We start from the raw sequence: 14813 nt of genomic DNA on the forward strand, positions 1-14813 counted from the left end.
CGTGCACAGGCCCATGCTGGTCGCTCGGGGCACGTACCTATCTTGTCACGTGATATTAGGCACGTGCCTTGCGCGTGGTACGCTGATGCAGTCGTGTTGGGATCCCTCCATCCCTGACGCGTCGTGATGGAGCGAGTCGGCGTAGATCGGCGGCCGCCACCCACGCCGGCACGCTCACCGCTCAAATCAGTCGCACAGACACCTTTACGTCCACGTGCGACCCCTTTCAAAACACCTGGACGTAGACCACCGCCTGTGACGCCAGCACGTACCTTGGGACGCACGCCTGCGGCGCAGCCAGCGCCACCTGTACGCCGTCTCGTAATTCACAAGCTCGTGCTGCAGGATTTCAAATCGTATGCTGGCCGCCAGGAAATCGGCCCATTCCACAAGTCGTTCTCAAGTATCGTTGGGCCCAATGGGAGCGGTAAGAGCAATGTGATCGACGCGCTCCTATTTGTTTTTGGATGGCGCGCGAACAAAATGCGGCAAGGCCGACTCAGCGACCTTATTCACAATCGAGACGGCGCCACACCGCCCTCCCAATGCGTCGTGGAAGTGTGGTTCCGTGAGATTATTGATTTCCCAGATTCAGACGACTTTAATGTGGTACCTGACAGCGAGCTCGTGCTCAAGCGCTTTGCCCAACGAAATAATACCTCGCAGTACACGCTAAACGACAAGCGCTCGTCTTTCACTGAAATTACCGACTTGCTGCGGCATCGTGGGATCGATTTGGACCACAAGCGTTTTCTTATCCTCCAGGGCGAAGTAGAAAGTATCGCTCAAATGCCACCCAAAGGTAAGACAGAGCACGAGGAAGGCCTTCTCGAGTATCTCGAAGATTTAATCGGGACAAGCGACTACAAGACGCCCATCGAGGAGCACGCTAAGGCCGTCGATGCTGCAAATGAAGCTCGCAGCGAAAAAATCAACCGCCTCAAAATCGTGCAGCGAGAATTGGACGGCCTTGAGCCAAGGCGCAAAGAAGCAGAGCTGTTCTTGCGCGATCAAAATGACCTGATGCGACTTCAGTCGCGATTGTGGCAAGCGCATATGTGGGACTGCCGCACCCTCATGGCCCACGCCACCGAATCACTCGCATCCATACAGCAGCGCATCGAATCTGAGCAAGCCAGACATACCGAAGCCGAAAGTGGACTCACCACTGTGCGTGAGCAGCACAAGGCGCACGCTGAAGCGTGCGCTCAGATGGAGCAACAAGCTCGTGAACTGACACGAGAATTGGAAGTGGCTGAAAAACACGGTGTCGAACTCAATGCTCGGCACAAGATGCTCAGTGGCAAGCGCAAAAAATTAGCCAGCGCGCTGTCAGAGGCCAAGAGTGCTGCTTCAGATGCGCGAGCCTCAGCCTCGACGGCTGCGGAAACAATCGCTGCCGTGCAACAGGAGCAGTCCGCGCATGAATTGGCGCTGACGAAGGAAGAAAGCGCCTTGGAAAGTGTGTGTGAGCGCCTCAAAGACAAGACCCAAGGATTTAGCGACGAGATCGAGCGAAAGCAGAAAGAGCTCGCTCCGTGGACCGCCAAGATCAGTGAGCATACTTCAGCCCGTGATGTACTTCGACATGAACGCGAATGGCTTTTGTCTCACAATGATGAGGCCATGCAGCGAGTTGAAGATGCCCGCGCCACATTAGCCGATGTTCAGCGTCATCTGCAAGTGCAAACGGAAGAAAAAGAATCGCTTTTGTACGAGCAGCGTGCACTTCTCGACTCAATCGATGAAGATCGCGCACGAGTAACATCCATGCAAGAAGAAGAAGACATATTGCGCAAGAAATTCGACCATGCGCGACGTGCAGCTGACGATGCGCGACATGCACTGGAGTCGAGCAAGTCTCGTGGTGAAGTGCTCAGCAGTCTCATTCGTCAAACAGAGCTGGGTCTGCTAACCGGATTCCATGGCCGCTTGGGTAGCCTTGGCACCATTGATCCCCGCTATGATATTGCTATCAGTACGGCTTGTCCAGGTCTGAATAACCTGGTAGTTGAAGACGTTACCACCGGACAGCAGTGTATTGAGCATCTAAGGAAGCACAAACTGGGTCGTGCTAATTTTATTCTGCTCAAGAGTCTTCAAGTCAATCCAAAAGCGATGGCACCTATGGCGACGCCAGAAAATGCACCGCGACTATTTGATCTTGTTGCACCGAAGGATTCACGGTTTGTACCAGCATTTTATCACCAGTTAGGCGATACGCTGGTAGCACGGGACTTGGCTCAGGCGAACCGAATTGCGTACGGTGCCAAGCGATGGCGTGTCGTGACAGAAGATGGCCAGCTGATTGACAAGAGCGGTACGATGTCAGGCGGTGGATCGCGAGTCATTCGCGGCGCCATGAGCTCCAAATTAAGTGAGGATGTGTCTCCTGAACAGGCCGCGCGGCTTGAAAAGGAGCTGGGTATCGCTCGAGGATCGCTCCAGTCACATTCCCAATCTATTTCGCAGCTAATAACTCTGCTGCAAAAGAACGAGAATCGCATTCCCGATATTGAGCGTCAACTTACTATGCTTGATAGGGAGATACAAGCAACGACGCAGCGTGTGTCTGAAGCCGAAGACCGCCTTTATGAGGCTCAGACGCAAAGCGAGCCTGACCAGGAGGATCTGCGGCGCATGAAGGAGCTCGATCAGCAGTGGAAACATCACGATGAGCAAATCGCCACGCTCAAGAACAAGAGCGCTGACCTTGAACAGGCTATCCACCGATTGGAGGAGGACATTCTCGAGGCAGGTGGTGTAGAGCTACGCACGCAACAGTCCAAGGTGCAGGGCATCAAGGATATGATTTCTTTGTGCGCGGAGCGCCTCTCCAAAGCGGAAGAAGAGCATGCTAGAGCAGAAAGTGATTACAAGCGGCATGAAAAGTCACAAGCCACCAGCGAAGCTCAGCTCGCCACGCTGGAAGAAGAGCTACGGAACATCGGTGAAAGTCAAACTGCTCAATCGAGTCAAGCGGCTACCCTTCGCCAGCAATTCGATGATCTGCAGGCCGACTTAGAAGACCGTGCAGAAGCTCGTCGCCAGATCCAAGCAGAGCTAGATGGACACGAATCGACGCTACGTGCCTTCCGGGCCCTGATGATGGACTTGACCCAGCAGTGTGAAGATCACGAAAAGGCCAAGATGGAGAGCGAGCGCCAACTGGCACAGTGGACGGCTAAACATGCGACTCTGGTCTTACACCCTGTATCAACGGACGAAGATGAGAGTCAATGCGTAAAGAAAGAAGAGACTGACGAATTACCTGAGCTCTCGGAGGAGGAGGCACGTTCCGTGGACAAGAGTCACATCCAGGCCGATATGGCACGTCTTGAAGAACGTCTGGCTTCGAATCAAGTCAATCTTGATGTGCTTGCGGAGTTTCAAAAGGTGGAAGAAACATTCTTATCGCGTGCCAAAGACCTGGAAGTAACGACTGAACAACGCGACGAGGTACAGCAGCGTTTCGAGGCATTACGGAAAGAGCGCTTGGATCGATTCATGGAAGGATTCTCGCAAATCTCGCTGAAACTGAAAGAAATGTATCAGACAATCACGCTAGGCGGAAATGCGGAATTGGAACTTGTGGACAGTTTGGATCCGTTCAGCGAGGGCATTGTGTTCAGTGTCATGCCTCCCAAAAAGACATGGAAGAACATCAGCTATCTTAGTGGTGGCGAAAAGACGTTGAGCAGTTTGGCACTAGTGTTCGCCTTGCATGCATACAAACCCACGCCGCTGTATGTGATGGATGAAATCGACGCGGCACTCGACTTCCGCAACGTATCTATCATTGCCAACATTATTAAGGAGCGCACAAGAGGAGCACAATTTGTGGTTATTTCTTTAAGGAACAACATGTTTGAGTTAAGCTCGCGCCTCGTGGGCGTATACAAAACCGCGCACTGTACCAAGTCTCTGACCATCGAAAATACGGACTTACACAAGTCAGAAGGGCCGCCTAGTGCAACAGCGTCGCCGTCGAGGCCTTTAGGGCATAGACCGCCTCTTCTCGGCTAGATCCATGCGCTGATGACTGCACATATACCAAGACTCAGTGCACCCCCTACACCAATGAGCAGCACCACCCATCTGTCGTGCTCGATCTCTTTGCGCTCTTCAGCGAGCATCGTATGAACTTGCTCCAAAGGTGAGACAGGTATTTTGTGTTCCCATGCACTTTTTATCCACCTATCCACGTCGGGCCATGCCGTGTTAAATATCACGGGTGGCAGCGTGATGTATGCATGTGTTTGCAGCCAGGAAAGTATGTGATCGGTGGCGTTGACTTTGTTCCCGATAACGCATCCGGCAAACTGCTGGACAGGATCGTGCAGCGGCGTATGACCCAATACATCATGGACTGTGCCTGATACGAGATCCCAGATACCATTGAGCACAGCATGTGCCTGCGGAGCACTCTCATTGACCCATCCAAGCATGTCGCGATTGACTTGTTGCTCTGTTGTCTGCCAAAGTGTCTGGATGTGACGCGCCGTATGCTGCATGGTGGATGCCACATGTGTGTGTATCTGATGCGCACTGTCGGCCATCGGCGACAATATATCTTGCAGCGCTTGGGACGATACTCGGTCCAATACTTGTACCGCCATAAGGGTCACCTGATCATGCATGAGCTGAAGGAGGAGCCACGCGCTGGCTAGAAGGAAAGATGGCGAACCGAGCCATTGTCGTGCGCGTCGGAGCCATGATGCCGCCTCGCTGTCAACGTGTTTCGGTAAAGTTGAGGCCCACACCAATGTGAAGAGGGCAAGCGTTACACCTGCCATTATGCACATGACCAATGCCTGGATGCTATGAGACGTGTGTGTCCACACGCGCGTGGCGTGCTCGAGTGGTGTCCAGTCGATCTGACAAACGGGCATTGGCGCTGGTGGCAGACTCACAGGTGGCGGCATGTGGAATTGAGTCAAGGTTCGATGTACTTCTTTCTTGGCGTGAGAAATCGACAGCATAAATGCCTCTTCTGCGTCTGTTCGCAAATCATCCACGGTCGGCAAGGACGAGCGCAACTGCTTGAATGGATCGATGAGTGACGCCGGCAGGGAAATGTTATTCAACACGCGCAAGGCGGCTGGCTCGGACCATGCATGAGTCTCGATCTTCTCATGTCCAAATAGGCCTAGAACACCGTTGACGGTGTCCATCAAAAGATCTTTGGCGCCGTCTGCCGTCTGAAGCACAGTGTCCAGGATCGTTCGGAGCGCTTGTGCTGCATCATGTACGGCCAGGTTAATAGCATGCGTGGCTGCATCAAGCAAGCTCAGTACGCCCTGTACGACAAGCTGGAGGACGCACATTGCGAGTGCCTTGTAGGACGATACCACCATGTGTACCATAACACGTACCATATCAAGAACCCCTATCACGAGACGCCCCATGTTTTGCACAACGTCTTCTGCAGCCTTTGAACTTTGCATTTGAGCCTGCGCAAGTATGTGAGCTGGTACATGCATGAGCACTGATACGTGCTTCTCGACCTGAGCACAGACATCCTCCGTGCTCGTACGCCATGCATATACAATGTTCAGCACTTGCCTTTGTCGAGACCGTGCTCTCTCAACAAAACGCACAGTCTGAAGAGCTCCTATCATCGCAATCGCGATGCATACAGGCACCATAGTAGCGAGGCGATGCATGCTAGGCGCTTCAACCCAGGCGCCATCGAGGTCATCATGGCCCCTGGCGTCCAATGTGGAGGACAAAGAGGCTTGTCGCCGTACAATGTCGGTGCCTGAGCAGGATGAGACACCTTTGAGGCATCGCTCGCATAAAGTCTATGTGTATCGCCTGACTCACAACGTAACAGAGCGGCACTTGGAGGAAATATTTGGCTTCTATGGTGAGATTTCTCGATTACGTCTGTACGCTGCTGTTCACAAGCAACCTCACGCCGTCATAGAATATGAAAGCGAGGCCGGCGCAGATCTAGCGATCATTCATATGGATGAGGGACAAATTGATGGATCTTGCGTGCGTGTCACTCTAACAGAAGAACCTGAAAGGTGCGTTCTGCCGCCTCGGCCTTCGCAGCGGCGCCAAGGACGTCGGGCGATCGACCATGGGTGGGGCCGTAGGGCCGACGTGCGTCGTTCGCCTTTGCGTCGTTCACGCAGTGCGTCACCTTCCTAATGCGTCTATTCATCTGTCATGGTAGATGCGTCACGTACCAAGGGCATGGCGCGCGGTATCACGAATTTTTCGTCATATTCACGCAGGACTTCCGAGGAAAGCACCTGCCGATCTTTGACGTGCGCGGCATATTCTCGTGCAAGAATAAATGACTGGGCTGAAAACAGGAACATCAGCACAAGTGTTACAAGCCAACTTGTCCACACTTGCATACCCAACGAGCCAGACACGGCCCACCAAACTGCATGTGCTGGTGAATAAATCCTAAGCGTGAGTTTTTGGCAACGTACGTGAATACCCATAAAGGAACCTCGCAAATGTCCCATACCCGCAGCGTATATATTCGCTCGACGGGCCTTGCAGGTGCGACGCGCACGGGCGGCGGCGGCACGAACCATTCGAGAATGGGCATCTGGCGAGCTGTGGCACGCGCGGCATGCTTGGCCCAGGCTTGCCACGTACGCCGTGGCAGAGGGTCTGTCGGTGGAACTTCTAGTGTTGCGTGCGGATTGTGCAGCACATCGCGCTCTTCACGATACCATAGGCGGTATGTCCGTCGCTTCGCAAAGAGCACATACGCGTTGTACATCGACAAAACCAGCAAGGCAAGGGACAGCAGTCGCGACATATACAAAAATCCAGCAGTACGCTGTTGAAGAATGAGTTGCCCGATATAGGCTGAATAGGATCCTTCCTGATGCTTGGCGCGAAGTCCACGATACGGCGCAAAGAGATGTGAGCGTGGATGCCGCTCCATCGAGTCGCGTGTATACAAAAAAGAAGTGCCTGGCAGCATGAGCTGCGATACAAGCGATCCAGCATGTAGTACAGCACCAAGCGGCACACCCATTTCAGGCTCATGAATTAGATTCCCCACGTCCATCCATAAGCCCTGAATATAGCCCAAGATGGCACTGGGCCACTGCTCCCAACGATCCTGTAGCGTTGGCTTGCGCCCGGGTATCTCTGCATGATACGACGCATGGTCATCCGTGGCAGCTGAGAGGCGAATGCCCGGACTCGACCAAGCACCTTTGCGCTGAAGTGGGGAGCTGGCCATGGTATTCCACACGTGTTGTTTGCGATGAGCGTACGGCGTCGCAGGGAGTGTATCTGTTGACGATATATGGCGGCGAATAAAGGGGGATACTTGTGCTTGCGGCGTGTCTGTACGCCGCCGGATCGTTTCCCGCACCATGCTCAGCCAGCTTGGTGCCTGACGGTACAGTGCTACGGCAAAGCTACTCGCTCGGCACGTGTTGCATCCAACACTTTGGCCTGACTCCACATGTCCGTAGTGAGCCGCTCGAGCCCATGGGATAAGGACAAGAGTCGCGACACATGCAGGCAGCGTTGCAGGTCGTCTTGGTCGAAGCGGTGTGCACCACTACGGCGCATTTTCACAAAGTCATCTTGAATATGGTCTGAGACGTCCACAGGGATAGACAGCGTCTTTTGACGAATGTTGGTCAGGAATAGGCGAAAAGTATGCAGCATCGAAGATGACACCTTCATTTGAGGCGCGTGATGTGGCCGCGCGTGAATATGTGCATCCACGGGAAGAAGTGATTTGCTCTGGCTTACAACGATAATGACAAGATCAGTGGGTATGTCCAGCTCCGAAAACGGGAACACATAGGGCAGAGTGTGCTGTTGCAACAGGGAAAAAAGTGCGCGAATATTTCGCACACCTGCATCATTAAGCTGTCCTTCATCCATGCCAGACTCGTCTAGCACAACGCATGTGCCATGAGGAAGCTGGAGACGGCCGGCCTGTATGCCAGTGTCTGTGCCGCACACATACAGGGGATGAGCTGCGTCATTCAATTCGGCAAGAGTCAATGGCTGGCATACCACAGCAGGCATGATTTGCTCGAGTGCAGAGACGAGCGTTTCATAGTGCTCACGGTCTAGTCCCGTCACATTAATCGAAAAGGGTCCGATCACGATGCCGTTTTTTCGAGCGTGTACTCTGCTTAACATAGCCAAGAGAATGTATTCAGCCACGAGTGCATCACCCCCCAAGACTTGAGTGAAGTACTGTATGAGTGATGCTCGCATGTTCTCAGGAGCATTCAAAGAATCCGAATCGGCAGGAAAGAGAGGCGGCGCAGATCGTACATGCAGCGCATGCACGCATGGCAGAATGGGTGCCTCTGTCGACTCAGTTTCATCCAGGTGCCAATGTGCCTGGGGGCAAGTGCCGAGATCTAAAAGACCCAAGACATCGATCACGTCAGACGTCTTGAATTGCTCGGCAGCATCCACGTCATACACTTTGACAAGCGCAGTTACGCTAGGATGCTCGCTGCGTGGTGTTCGTGTTGTATCGTTCAGCTCCACGTTCAGCTTCTCCATAGCATGACCGAGTGATGCCGATGCACCTACTATATGGTCATGTGCCCAAGCTGTTTCACCTGGGACAGAAACAGCAAAGAACACAGTGCGCTCACCCAAATTAGCAGTGTCCATCGCAGCGTCGTCCTGGTTCGCATGCGAGAAGTGCGCATCAGCACCGTACAAGCCACACACTCGACGGCCATCTGATGAGAGAGTAGCCAGGCACAGCTCATTACCCATACCTGTGTCTTGAATCATGCAGCGCCAGCGCACAAGAATGCCAACTTTTTGCGAGCGATCACCTTGAAGGGAAGAAATCAGAGACGAAATTGAGCCGGGTTCCACGTACGGAATCTGCTCAAGCATCGATGGCTCCGTGAACACACGCGCATACTGTGTGCTAAGTGCATGCACTAGTGCCTGTGTAGGATGCTGCTCATACTTATCAAACGTATCCTGAATTACCTTGCGCGGCTGCGTGAGCAGACGCTCATTTGCTGTCATTATTGGCACCATGCCAAAATGGGCGATGGTGGCGAGTTACAAAATATGTCAACGACATGCTCTGACCCTTTCTCGCAAAAATACAATTCTACCGAACCAACGGCCGACTACATACTTTAGAGCAATGAATGAATGCGTAGCTACTAGTTGCCGTGGAGAACGTGGTGCGCCTGGGACGCGTCGTTTTTGATCTTGGCAGCATCAGAAGGCTTGCCCTGAGGGCCGTACTAAATGTAAGTAGAGCACGTTGAGACGTACTTTGGCTTGGTAGTCTTTTTCACGTCGAAAAAGCAGGATATGAGGCTCGGGAGCTGTAATTGTTCGTATATGCTGCTCTGTCATCGGCGTATACTAACCGTGCACTTCATAATGCTCCCATCCAAGGCTTTGGGTGATACCAATACCACGCCATTCAGCGTCAGATAAAATCCGAAGAACACCAGGCTCTTCAGGATCAAAATAGCTTTTTGGGATCCGTTTTAGAAACGGTTTGGGCAAAATGACATGACTGCGCGAACATGTTAGAACCCATTCATACATGGAAGACACATACCGATATTCCCACTTGTCATCGGCATACTTCTCCGAGTAATGAATACTACTTGGGTTAGAAAATACATGGCATAGAGGTCACGTACCGGTCCACGTACTCCTCGTACGTCGGTTCATTCGACATGGTGTATGCTGGGGTAAGGACACGTGTTGTATAAAACACGACAAATCGCTGTCCAAATGCTCACTAAAAATGCTTCGCGAGACTTGCGCCTGCTCTCCGCGGAGAGTTGAGAACTTCGGCCACGGTGCCGAATCACATGACGTAAATCGAAACGGGATAAGGGCCATGTCCGTGCGAGCCTTAAAAAGTCGCCCTAGGTCTTCCCGCTTGTCCATTCCAAACCACGATGGTTGAATATCACCTCGCCCCACTTCAAACGCTTAACACTGGCGCCAAGATCAGTATGGTCGGTCTTGGCTGCTACAGCCCTGATGATCCCAAGGCGATCATCGATGGTATTACCGCTGCCACTAAGGACGGCTACACCCACTTCGACACTGCGTCTTTTTACGAGAACGAAGAAGTCGTGGGTGAGGGTTTGCGCGCCTCTGGTGTTCCTCGTGAAAACCTTTTTGTTACCACGAAGCTCTGGAACTTTGATCACCACAATGTTGAGGAGGCCTTTGACAAGTCTCTGGCTAAGCTCAACGTTGACTACATCGATCTCTACTTGATGCACTGGCCGCAGGCCACGAAGTCCGGTCACATGTTCGTGGCTGACGACACGATCAATTTCATTGACACGTGGAAGGCTATGGAAAAGCTCTTTGAGACCCGTCCAGGTAAGATCAAGGCTATCGGAGTGAGCAACTTTAGCATCAAGACACTCACGGAGCTCCTTAAGCATGCAAAGATCGTCCCAGCTCTTAACGAGATCGAGACTCATCCATACAACCAGGAAAACGAGCTGATTCAGTTCTGCCGCGAGAAGGGCATTGTAGTATCTGCATACACGCCACTCGGTCAGGCGAACTCGCCAATCCTTAAGGACGCTGACATCGTTAAGATTGCCGAGGAAATTGGCGGTGACGTGACGCCAGCTAAAGTTGTTCTGAGCTGGAATGTTCAGCGCGGTGTGGTCATTTTGCCTAAGAGCTCTAACCCTGTCCGTGTGAAGCAGAACATCGAACTGATTACACTCAGCGATGACCACATGCAGCGTATCTACAACATTTCGAAGGATCCTAGTCGCCACCAGCGCTTCGCTTTGGTCTATGACAAGACGACTGAAACTGTGTTCGGCTGGACTTGGGAGCAGCTTGGCTGGGAGAAGCCTACCCATGTGTCTTGCCTTGAGAGTGGTGCATAAGTGCTCTTTACTCAAGATTCGGCTTAACTTCGCTGAGAACGGGCCTGCTTCAGAAACCCGCGGTAGCGAGGAATTTGCCACCAAGGCGCACGTGATGGATTGCGTGCGTCAGGTACCTAGATTTCTTCGAGTTTGCCCGCACTGTCCCCGTAGCACCATAGCCGTCTAGTTAATTGCCGTATCCCTCTTGTTCCGGGACGTCCATCATGACTGAAATCCAAACCCCACCCACGACAAAGATCAACACTGGCACTGAAGTGTCAATGGTCGGTTTTGGCTGCTTCAACCCTGGCAACCCCCCCGGTATAATTCCTGGTATCGAAGCTGCCACTAAGATCGGCTACACCCTTTATGACACCGCCGCCTTGTATGAGAACGAAAAGGAAGTGGGCGATGTACTTCGTGCCAGTGGCATTCCTCGTGAAAAGCTCTTTGTTACTACAAAATTATTTAACGATTGCCACCACAGTGTTGAAGCGTCCTTTGATCGTTCGCTCGAAGCTCTCAACCTTGATTACATTGACATGTTCCTGATGCATTGGCCTCAGGCCACTGTGCCTGGTCAAAAGTACGTGGCTGATGACTCTATCAGCTTTGTCGACACATGGAAGCAGCTTGAGAAATTACTCGAGACGCGCGCTGGCAAAGTAAAGGCTATTGGCGTGAGCAACTTTAGTGTCAAGACTCTCACGGAGTTGCTCAAGCATGCCAAGGTGGTGCCGGCTATGAATCAGGTTGAGACGCACCCTTACAACCAGGATCGCGAGCTGGTCAAGCTCTGTCAAGAAAAAGGCATCGTAGTAGAGGCATACACGCCTCTTGGCTTTGCCGACTCGCCCTTCTTTAAAGATCAGGACTTGTTGTCAATTGCCAAAGAGATTGGTGATGATGTGACAGTGCCCAATGTCGTATTGAGCTGGAACGTCCAGCGCGGTGTCATTGTTTTGCCAAAGACCTGCACCCCTGAGCGTGCCAAGGAGAACTTTAGAATCTTGCGTTTGTCGGATGCACACATGCAGCGCATATACGATATTGAAAACGACCCTAAGCGCCGCCACCAGCGTCTCTGCCAGGCGTACGACCCGAAGACCAAGACCGCGCTGGGCTGGACCTACGACCAGCTTGGTTGGAACAAGCCTATCCAGATGATGGAAAACTGAGTATTCTTATACAGTAGATAAAGTATGACCGCACCTCGTGCCTTAGTAGTATGAACTCATGATTCGTGCGTTTCAGAAATGGCTTTTCCCCGCATCTTGTTGGCTCGAGCGCCTCGGGATTTTCCTTACACGTGATTTTAGACAGCTATCCCAGCCTGCTCCACGCTGGACATCGTATCTTAGGACCATGACGTGTGACATGTATACGCCTGGATCTGCCAAGCTAAACAATGGAGCAGAGGTACCTTTACTGGGTTTAGGATGCTATGATCCAGCAAACCCTGACTCGATTGGTGAAGCTATTCTTGTTGCAGCGCACCATGGCTACCTGCATTATGACACAGCGAAATTCTATGAGAACGAGAGAGTTGTAGGTCAAGCTCTCCGTAAATCAGGTATTCCTCGCGACAAAATTTTTCTCACGACAAAACTTTGGAATACAGACCATCACGACGTCGAGGCTGCATTCGACGAATCTCTCGAAAAGCTGGATTTGGAATACATCGACATGTATCTGATGCACTGGCCACAAGCCACGATGCCAGACCAGCGATTCAAGTCAGATGACTCGATCGATTATATTAAAACATGGAAAGCTATGGAACAGCTTCTGAAGACGCGCGCTGGCAAGGTCAAGGGCATAGGCGTCAGTAACTTCAGTGTGAAAACACTGACAGAGCTTCTGAAGCACGCCGAGATTGTGCCTGCGATGAACCAAATTGAAACGCATCCATACAATCAAGATCGCGACCTTGTCAGACTCTGCCAGGAGAAGGGAATTGTTGTCACGGCATATTCCCCTCTGGGTATGGCCCTGTCCCCCATGCCCGAAGACCGGGACATCGTCTCTGTAGCTCAGGCTACGGGAGTGACGCCCGAACAAATTATTCTCAGCTGGAACGTGCAGCGCCATGTCGTTGTGATACCTAAGAGCTTGAATCCCGTGCACATTGAGCAAAACATGAAGATGGTCAAACTCAATGAAGAACAGACACAGAGAATCGACGCTATTGCCAATGATCCAGAACGCCGCTGCAGACGCTTCTGTCCGGCATACGACCCTCAAACAGACACCGTGGCGGGGTGGACTTATGAGCAGCTCGGTTGGGAGAAACCATAGGTTCTTATACTTTTGTATAAACACCAACACAAGACCCACCTGCCACAATACGCTGCTCCACGCGCGAATAGGTGCGTTCTTTCCCATCCCACGAAGAGCCACGCACTTTGTTACGTTCAACTAGCAGTATGCGTTGTGGTGCTGGTTGCTCTTTATCATCTTGGTTGGAGGGTGGTGTGTGTGTGAGTAATGAGGGGACGGCCCTGTGACCCTTTCCACCCATTCCAAGCTGTGATGCATCATTGTCGCCCCACACATAGACGTCACGACGTGTTTCATCCTGGCTTAACGGAGGAGCGTCCATGACAAGGGCGCACTGACCACCAGCGCCTACTGTCAAGGCATGCACTTGAATAGGACATAGACGCTTTTCACGTTCCGAGTATTCGTATAGGCCTGACACGTTTTTTACTCGCGTAGGCACACCACACACTTGACTGCGCTGTCCATTACCGAGAGTACCACGTTGCCCGCTTCCGACTGCCAAAACATCCACTCGCTCCTTGGATAAGGCACCCTTTTCATCCGATAATATCGGCGCATTGGAGCTTTGAATCACGAAAAATGTGTTGTTTCCGCCAGCCGCCACACAACTGCAAGAAGCATTTCGACCCACGATAGATACAGGCCATGCTACTTCACTCGGCACAGCTACCGTATCAACGGAAATATTAGCACCAAGACCGAGTTGTCCGAATCCGTTGTAGCCCCATGTCAGCACGCGTCCTTCGGCGGTGCGAGCCACCGAATGATTTGAGCCCACGTCGATCTGAGCAAATGTGGCACCGTGGAGAGAGGGTACAGGGCGCAACTCAGGCGCATACCGGATGTCAGATGAGTCCACAATATCCTTATGAGGGGTCTCTAAGGCATCAGAACGGCGCCTATTAAGGACAATTCGAGGCTCAAGACGCGCCTCGACGCGTTTGAACGAGTCACGCTGTGTGAGGGATACGCTTGAATATCCTAGCTGACCAAATTCATTGGCCAAGTCGTCAGCAGGAACTGAGTACACATGTCCATCACGACTAAGAGCCAGAACATGATGCTCACCTGCAGCAATATCTTTGAACCTTTCGTTGGCCTTGAGTTGGATATAATCAAACGGGGATGAAAACCATGATGAAGCGTCGCGTATGAGCTTAGAGCGCTGTGTTGCAAAAACATACACATGGCCGGAACGAGACAATGCAAATACTTTAGACCCAGAGATTTGCACACGCTCAATATCAAGTCCGGTCAAAGTTTGGCTTGGACATGGCGATACAGGGTCAAAACCGGTGCCCCACTGCAAGATGTTTCCAGAGGCATCAACAGCCACACCTACATCATTCGAAAATTGGACATCGCGTAGAGCCATTCCATCAAGGGACTGAAAATTTTCAGGAAGTCTTACCACAGTATCTTTGAGATGTGGTGCTGCGACCTTATTCTTGTTCATTCCCCATGCAAACAGGGAACACAAGGGAAAGCGGTGCTCGGACGCCGAACCAGCATGGTCTAGAGGGGAATCAAGCAGGTACGGTGATGAGACATAGGCGATTCCTGTCACAAGTGCAGCACCTCCTATTACAACACGCGATGGCGGCGCGGTTCGCCATATCGTGCGCCAGCCGGCAGCACGAAGCATGTGTCACAGGGTCCGGCCACGTGATTGAGATAATG

General features: G+C 52.2%; 10 protein-coding genes across 10 annotated transcripts; 5 read left to right on the forward strand and 5 right to left on the reverse strand.

Annotated features, from left to right (window-relative positions):
• Nucleotides 1-126: 126 nt before the first annotated feature.
• Nucleotides 127-4026, forward strand: MRET_3477 (structural maintenance of chromosomes protein; the record flags this gene model as incomplete). Its single annotated transcript, XM_027630104.1, has 1 exon — nt 127-4026. One exon carries the CDS (start codon nt 127-129, stop codon nt 4024-4026), a length of 3900 nt encoding a protein of 1299 aa, XP_027485976.1.
• MRET_3478 (Prm1-pheromone-regulated multispanning membrane protein) lies at nt 4023-5666 on the reverse strand (the record flags this gene model as incomplete). Its single annotated transcript, XM_027630105.1, has 1 exon — nt 4023-5666. One exon carries the CDS (start codon nt 5664-5666, stop codon nt 4023-4025), a length of 1644 nt encoding a protein of 547 aa, XP_027485979.1.
• Nucleotides 5667-5751: 85 nt separating this feature from the next.
• Nucleotides 5752-6159, forward strand: MRET_3479 (RNA-binding protein with serine-rich domain 1-like protein; the record flags this gene model as incomplete). The annotated part of the gene is made up of 1 exon (XM_027630106.1): nt 5752-6159. The coding sequence occupies one exon, from the start codon at nt 5752-5754 to the stop codon at nt 6157-6159; it is 408 nt and encodes a 135-aa protein (XP_027485978.1).
• Nucleotides 6160-6164: 5 nt separating this feature from the next.
• On the reverse strand, nt 6165-7357 carry MRET_3480 (protein of unknown function (DUF2418); the record flags this gene model as incomplete). The annotated part of the gene is made up of 2 exons (XM_027630107.1): nt 6165-6423; nt 6450-7357. The coding sequence occupies 2 exons, from the start codon at nt 7355-7357 to the stop codon at nt 6165-6167; spliced, it is 1167 nt and encodes a 388-aa protein (XP_027485955.1).
• Nucleotides 7358-7389: 32 nt separating this feature from the next.
• Nucleotides 7390-9015, reverse strand: MRET_3481 (uncharacterized protein; the record flags this gene model as incomplete). Its single annotated transcript, XM_027630108.1, has 1 exon — nt 7390-9015. The coding sequence occupies one exon, from the start codon at nt 9013-9015 to the stop codon at nt 7390-7392; it is 1626 nt and encodes a 541-aa protein (XP_027486079.1).
• Nucleotides 9016-9146: 131 nt separating this feature from the next.
• MRET_3482 (cyclin-dependent kinase regulatory subunit CKS1) lies at nt 9147-9679 on the reverse strand (the record flags this gene model as incomplete). Its single annotated transcript, XM_027630109.1, has 5 exons — nt 9147-9230; nt 9262-9314; nt 9360-9511; nt 9557-9601; nt 9642-9679. 5 exons carry the CDS (start codon nt 9677-9679, stop codon nt 9147-9149), a joined length of 372 nt encoding a protein of 123 aa, XP_027485956.1.
• A 226-nt stretch (nt 9680-9905) lies between these two features.
• Nucleotides 9906-10868, forward strand: MRET_3483 (aldo/keto reductase family; the record flags this gene model as incomplete). The annotated part of the gene is made up of 1 exon (XM_027630110.1): nt 9906-10868. One exon carries the CDS (start codon nt 9906-9908, stop codon nt 10866-10868), a length of 963 nt encoding a protein of 320 aa, XP_027485957.1.
• A 206-nt stretch (nt 10869-11074) lies between these two features.
• MRET_3484 (aldo/keto reductase family) lies at nt 11075-12028 on the forward strand (the record flags this gene model as incomplete). Its single annotated transcript, XM_027630111.1, has 1 exon — nt 11075-12028. The coding sequence occupies one exon, from the start codon at nt 11075-11077 to the stop codon at nt 12026-12028; it is 954 nt and encodes a 317-aa protein (XP_027485951.1).
• A 187-nt stretch (nt 12029-12215) lies between these two features.
• MRET_3485 (aldo/keto reductase family) lies at nt 12216-13148 on the forward strand (the record flags this gene model as incomplete). The annotated part of the gene is made up of 1 exon (XM_027630112.1): nt 12216-13148. One exon carries the CDS (start codon nt 12216-12218, stop codon nt 13146-13148), a length of 933 nt encoding a protein of 310 aa, XP_027485952.1.
• Nucleotides 13149-13152: 4 nt separating this feature from the next.
• MRET_3486 (mitochondrial protein FMP25) lies at nt 13153-14778 on the reverse strand (the record flags this gene model as incomplete). The annotated part of the gene is made up of 1 exon (XM_027630113.1): nt 13153-14778. The coding sequence occupies one exon, from the start codon at nt 14776-14778 to the stop codon at nt 13153-13155; it is 1626 nt and encodes a 541-aa protein (XP_027485953.1).
• Between the last annotated feature and the right edge of the window lie 35 nt (nt 14779-14813).

This window comes from Malassezia restricta, chromosome VI (genome assembly GCF_003290485.1).
Source record: "Malassezia restricta chromosome VI, complete sequence".
Taxonomy (NCBI): domain Eukaryota; kingdom Fungi; phylum Basidiomycota; class Malasseziomycetes; order Malasseziales; family Malasseziaceae; genus Malassezia; species Malassezia restricta.